Below are 6,853 nucleotides of genomic sequence, written 5' to 3'. Positions count from 1 at the left end.
AGGAGACTTGCTTGAGCCCAGGAGTTGGAGGTTGCTGTGAGCTGTGATGCCACAGCACTCTACCCAGGGGGACAGCTTGAGGCTCTGTCTCAAAAAAAGAAAAAAAAAAATATGTATAGGGCAGTGCCTGTGGCTCAAAGGAGTAGGGCGCTGGCCCACCTGGGAGACCTTGCCCAAGAGGGGAGTAGGGAGTTTACATTAGGCTTTTCATTTCCAAATGAAGTTACATTAACCTCTTCATTCTCAAATGGAGTTACATTAACCTTTTCAGCAGCCGAAACCGTATATTCCCTTCCCATTCTCCCGTTCCCTAACTTGTCATGCATTCTTTCCAAAAATTGGGACTTTTTTAAAACGCTGCAGGACACGTGACAAATTGTTAAAAATCAGGCCTGTCCCACCAAAAGCAGGACGTCTGGTCACCTTAATTACAGCAGGAATGCACAGCTGGTTTACCACATGAACATCAATCCATGTAATACACTATATTAACAGAATTTAAAAAACACATGATCTCAGTGGACACAGCATTTGACAAAATCTAATAGCCTTTCATGAAAAAAAAAAACACTCAACAAATCAGGAATATAAGGAGACTGGGCATGGTATCTCACCTAGCACTTTGGAAGACTGAGGTAGGAAGATCACTTGAGCCCAGGAGTTTTGAGATTGCACTGAGATTTGATGAGGCCACTGTACTCTATCCCTAGCAACAGAGTAAGACTTCCTCAATCTGATAAGGGGCATCTATGAAAAAACCATAGCTAATATCATACTTTAATGGTGAAAGACAAGATGCCTCCCTGGTAAGATAAGGATCAAGATAAGAACTTCTGTTTTTAACACTTCTATTCAATATTGTTCTAAACCAGGCATGGTGGCTCACAACTGTAATCCTAGCACTCTGGGAGGCTGAAGCAAGAGTATCACTTGAGGTCAAGAGTTTAAGATCAGCCTGAGCAAGAGTAAGATTCCATCTCTACTAAAAATAGAAAAATTCAAATAAATCAATAAAAAATTTGCCATGTATGGTGGTGTGCACCTATTGTCCCAGGTACTCAGGAGGCTGAGGGAGAAGGATCTTAAGCCCAGGCGTTTGAGGTTGCAATCAGTTAGGCTGAGGCCATGGAACCCTTCTCCAGGCTTCAGAGTGAAACTGTATCTTGGTGCAGCACCTGTAGCTCAGTGGTTAGGGCAATGGCCACATACACTGAGGCTGGTGGGTTCAAATGTGGCCCCAGCTTGCTAAACAACGACGACAACTGCAACAAAAAAATAGCCAGGCACTGTGGTTATTTTTCTTTTATTATTTAGAAAAAAAAACCAGTCCCAGCTACTTGGGAGACTGAGGCAAGAGAATTGCTTAAGCACAAGAGTTTGAGGTTGCAGCACTCTACTGAGGGTGACATAGGGAGACTCCGTATCAAAAAACAAAACAAAACCAAACCAGAAAAAAGAAACTATCTTGGAAAAAAATGTTCTGGAGGTTCTAGCCAAGGTAATTAGGAATGAAAAAGGGGGAAAGGTGTCCAGTTTGGACAGAAAGAAGTAAAATTACAAGATTATGTAATCTCACAAACAGAAATCCTAAGGAAACCACTAAAAAACTATTAGTACCAATAATTAAGTTCAGCAAGGTTACTAGATACTAGATCAATATACAAAAATCAATCGTGGTTCCAGCTCCTGTAGCACAGTAGTCAGGGCGCCAGCCTCATACATTAAGGGTGGCGGGTTCAAACCCAGCCTGGGCCAGCTAAGAATAAAATAAAAAAGTAAACAAAATCAATTGTGTTTCTGTACACTTGGAATGAACACAGTAACAATGGAACAAGTGCATTGATGATAGCATCAAAAAGAAGCAGAATGGCACAGCCCTGAGGTCCCAGCTACTTGTGAGACTGAGGCAGGATGATCATTTGAATCTAGAAATTTAAGCTCAGCCTGAGACCCTGTCACTTTTAGTGACAGATAACAGAAAAAAAAGCAGAAGTAGTTTTAACAAAATAATGCAAAATGTACACACTAAAAAGCACAAAACATCGTTAAAAGAAATAGAAGATCTAAATAAATGGAAAACATACTGGCTGTGCCTGTGGCTCAATGAGTAGGGCACCAGCCCCATATACTGAGGGTGGTGAGTTCAAACCCGCCCCGGCCAAACTGCAACAAAAAATAGCTGGGTGTTGTGGCAGGCTCCTGTGGTCCCAGCTACTCGGGAGGCTAAGGCAGGAGAATTGCCTAAGCCCAGGAGTTGGAGGTTGCTATGAGCTATGTGATGCCACAGCACTCTACCAAGGGCGATAAAGTAAGATACTATCTCTACAAAAATAAATAAATAAATGGAAAACATCCCATGTTCATAGATCAGAGACTTAAAATCACTAAAATAGCAGTACTCCCCAAATTGATCTATAGATTCAATGCCATCCTATCAGAATCCCAGCTGACTCCTTAGTGAAACTGGCAACAGAATTCTAAAATTCACTTTTTAAGGGACTTAGTATAGCCAAAATAAATAGTGGGAAAACTCAAATTTCTCAATTTCAAAACTTTTAAAAGCAACAGTAATCAAAAGACTAGGTACTACATAAGAACAGACATACAGTCCAATGGAATAGAATTTAGAGTCCAGAAATAAACCCAACTGCCTATGGTCAACTGATTTTTGAGAAAGGTGCCAAGACCATCCAGTAGGGGGAAAAAAAGTCTTTTCAAGAACGGCTTAGGACAACTACACAGCCACATACAAAAGAATGAAGTTGGACTTCTAAATCATACAAAAATGACTCAAAGTGGACCAAAGATTGACATATACAAGTAAAACTATAAACCTCAAAAGAAAACATAGGGATTAAACTTCACAACCTCAGATTTGGCAATGATATGACACCCAAAGCACAAGCAACTAACTAAAATATAGGTCACTGGACTTCATCAAAATTTATAACTTCGATGCTTCTAGGACACTACCAGGTAAGTGAAATGATAATGGAGAGGAGAAAATACTTGCAAATCACATGCTGACAAGATCATTGTATCTAGAATATATAAAGAACTTCAACACCAATAATAAACAGAAAAATAATCAATTTTATGATTGATTCTTTTGAACTCAGAAAAGTTTATTCTGAGTCTCTGACCATGAACCAACCCAATTTAAAAATGGGGAAAGGATGGCTCAGTACCTGTGGCTCAAGTGGCTAAGGCACCAACCACATACACCTGAGCTGGTGGGTTCAAATCCAGCCCGGGCCCGCCAGACAACAATGACGGCTGCAACTAAAATATAGCCAGGCATTGTGGCGGGTGCCTGTGGTCCCAGCTACTTGGGAGGCTGAGGCAAAAGAACTGATTGAGCCCAGGAGTTGGAGGTTGCTGTGAGCTGTGATGCCACAGCACTCTACCCAGGGGGATAGCTTGAGGCTCTGTCTCAAAAAAAAAAAAAAAAAATGGGAAAAGGATTTAAACAGATATTCCTCCAAAGAAGATATACAAATGGCCAGTAAACACATGAAGATATACTGGATATCAGGCAAATGGAAATCAAAACCACAATGACACAGCACTTCATAAGCACTGGAATGGCTACAATTAAGAACTCAGATTATAATAGCCAACAAACTACAACAAAAGATACTCAACATCATTGGTCATTTGGGAAATACAAATCAAAACCACAATGAGATACCATTCAGTAACCACTGGGAAGAGAAATGTATTTTGAAAACACTTATTTTACACAGCAATTTTGTATCCATTTAAACTAACGTTTTTATCAATGAAGCACTATTGTTTAGATAAAATAAAATAATCATTGGGATGGTTATACTAAAAAATTTTTTTTCTTTTTTTTTTTTTTTTAAAGAGATAGAGTCTTACTTTATTGCCCTCGTAGAGTGCCATGGCGTCATAGCTCACAGCAACCTCCATCTCCTGGGCTTAGGTGATTCTCTTGTCTCAGCCTCCCGAGTAGCTGGGACTACAGGTGCCAACCCCATGGTTGGCTATTTTTTGTTGCAGTTTGGCCGGGGCCGGGTTCCAACCCGCCACCCTTAGTATATGGGGCTGGCGCCCTACCCACTGAGCCACAGGGCCACCCAATAATTTCAAAAACTTAAAGTTGGCAAGGATATAGAGAAACTGGAACTCACGTACTACAGGCAGCATTGTAACATGGTGCACCTTACTCTAGATCAGTGGTTCTCAATATTCCTAATGCCGTGACCCTTTAATACAGTTCCTGTGGGTCGTGACCCACAGGTTGAGAACGGCTACTCTAGATGGTTCTTCAAATGACCCTGCAATTCCATTCCTACGTATTACCTAAGAGGATTGAAAATAGGCACTCAAACAAGTACATGTATCTACACGTTCACAACAGCACTATTAACTACTGCCAAAGGGTAGAAACAGCCCGAATATCCATCAGTGGATGAATGGACGAATGGTGGCATAGCCATTCATGAGGGTATCATTCAACCACAGAAAAGGATGGAGTGCAGATATAAGCCATGACGTGGATAAGCCTGAAACATCATCCTAAGAAGCCACACACCACCTACTGTACCGTTCCATTCTATAAACTGTCAAGAACAGGTAAGTCAGTAAAGCCAGAATGCAAATTGCTGGTTGCAGGTGCTGAGGGAAGGAGGAGGGGAGGAACTACTTAATGGGTAAGGAGTTTTACTTTGCAGAATTGGAAATATTCTGGGACTAGACAGAGGGGGGAGGGAGTAAGCAACCGTGTGAATGTACTAACGCCACTGAACTGTTCACTTTCCAATGGTTAATTTTATATCATGTGGATTTCACAATAAGTATTTAAACAAAATAAGTTAATAAAAGGTGTTGAAATTAAAGCATTTATATATACTGGGAGAAAGTAAAATGGTAAGTACTTTGGAAAACAGTCTGGCACTTCCTCAAATGGTTAAAACAGAGTTAGCAGATGACCCAGCAAACCCTTCCAAAGTTCACACTCTAGAGAAATGAAAACATCTCCACACAAAAGCTTGCACACAAATACTAACAGCAGTGTCACGCAAAAAAGCTGCAAAGTAGAAACAACCTAGTGTCTGTCAACTGATAAATGGATGAAAATACTGTAGTGGGCCAGAAATGGTGACTCATTCCTATAATACCAGCCTTCTGAGAGGCTGAGGCAGGAGGACTGCTTGAGCACAAGAGTTCAAGATCAGTCTGAGAGTGAGACCCCGTCTCTACTACAAATAGAAAAAGTAGGCAGGCATCATGACAGATGCCTGTAGTCCCACGTATTCGGGCGGCTGAGGCAGCAGGACTGCTGAGCCACGATGATGCCACTGCAATCCAGCCTGGTGACAGAGCAAGACTCTATCTCAAAAGCAAACAAAAAAACCAACCCCAAAGCAAAAGCAAAAACCTTTAGCATAACTATACAATGGAATATTATGTTCTAAAATTGCGATGATGACTGCACATATCTGTGAATATACTAAGACCCATTAAGTTGTACATTTTAGATGGATGAATGATATGATATACAATAAGTTATATCTCAGTAAACCTGTTAAAAATGTTCTAAGTAAAGAAGCAATATCTTTACTTTTTCCATTTCAAAGGGCACTCACCTTTGCCATCACATAAATGGCACACATTAATAACTGGTCCAGATGTCTGTCCATCATAAGTTCAGGACACTGAATTATGGAGAACTCAAAGCAGGTCCAGATTTTTTTCCTCAGTTCATCAGAAATATCTAATTTAGCACAAAGATCCCGAAGGCGGACACCTGCTAAGTGGTAAACCTAATAGATAAACAAAACCATCTGAAACTTTGTTTAACACTTTTATTTCCCAAGCTCATGCTCTGGATAGGGGTACGTGAAAAATTACCTTTCTGAAGAAAAGCGATAAGGAGCTGGTCTTCCTGGGCCTAATACTGGGGCTGGCTAAAGGCTGGCCTTGCTTCTGCTGTTGGCCACCTGGGGAAATCTGCTGAATGGCCACCTGACCAGGGACTTGCAAAGTTGTTCCTGTCACCTGCTGAGAGCTCAGACTTCCAGAGAGGGCCTGAGCACTCAGGGGCTGGATGGAGCCTGTCACAGCCTGTGCCTGTCCACCAACATTGACTTGCACTGGGAAAAATGTGATCCCTCCGTTTTCATTGGCAATACCTGCAGTTTGTCACAGAGGAAAGAAAGCATGACGAAAATGCTGATCCAAGCTCTCCAGGCAGAGGTTCTTCCAATTTCTCCCTTCCAATCCCCCTGTCCCCATCATTCCCTCTGTCCCATATGGAGTCACTTCAGCCAAATCCCAGGTACCTTTCCAATAAACACCAAGAAAGAACTCAATATCCATCTCTGCTTTCCTTACCTTGGACGGGAATAGTTACTGTTTGTCCATTGTTAGCTGTAACAGTGGCGGTTGCCATGGTGACCAGTGTCTGTCCAGGAACTGGTGTGACAGAAACAGCTTCCCCAGACACATTCTGCACAGGCACAGCACTGACCAGGGGCGGTGGGGGAATGCGCCCAGGTGCTCCTCCCTCAGAGGGGCTGTCGCTCTCCACAAACAGCCGCCTTCTGGTGGTGCCGGCTGTCGGGGAGCTGTACCGGTCATACAGTGTGGTCGGAGAGGTTATGCCTAGGGTGAAACAAATCAAACGAGCTTGAGATCTGGCTGCCACCCAAGCTGTTAAACAGTTAAAAAAAAATTACAGTTTGAAAAATTTCATCATTGGCTCGGCACCTGTGGCTCAAGCGGCTAAGTGCCAGCCACATACACCTAAGGTGGCGGGTTCAAATCCCCAGCCCAGGCCCGCCAAACGACAATGATGGCTACAACCAAAAAATGGCTGGGCGTTGTG

The 6,853-nt window shown here is 42.3% G+C and overlaps 1 protein-coding gene across 4 annotated transcripts in view; it reads right to left on the bottom strand.

Moving 5' to 3' along the window:
* RBL2 (RB transcriptional corepressor like 2) overlaps nucleotides 1–6,853 on the bottom strand; it is a 58,950-nt gene that overhangs the window by 15,562 nt on the left and 36,535 nt on the right. For all 4 annotated transcript variants that reach the window (XM_003792541.3, XM_023514755.1, XM_023514757.1 and 1 more), the window contains 3 exons: nucleotides 6,361–6,630; nucleotides 5,878–6,158; nucleotides 5,613–5,789 (listed from right to left, as the gene is read on the bottom strand). In XM_003792541.3, the coding sequence (XP_003792589.1) occupies nucleotides 5,613–5,789; nucleotides 5,878–6,158; nucleotides 6,361–6,630 (728 nt within the window). The remainder of the gene's footprint in view (nucleotides 1–5,612; nucleotides 5,790–5,877; nucleotides 6,159–6,360; nucleotides 6,631–6,853) is intronic.

This window comes from Otolemur garnettii, unplaced genomic scaffold (assembly GCF_000181295.1).
Source record: "Otolemur garnettii isolate 467f Iridium unplaced genomic scaffold, OtoGar3 scaffold00058, whole genome shotgun sequence".
Classification (NCBI taxonomy): Eukaryota; Metazoa; Chordata; class Mammalia; order Primates; family Galagidae; genus Otolemur; species Otolemur garnettii.
The sequence above is the reverse complement of the archived record's forward strand: the minus strand, read 5'-3'. Positions and strand labels throughout refer to the sequence as shown.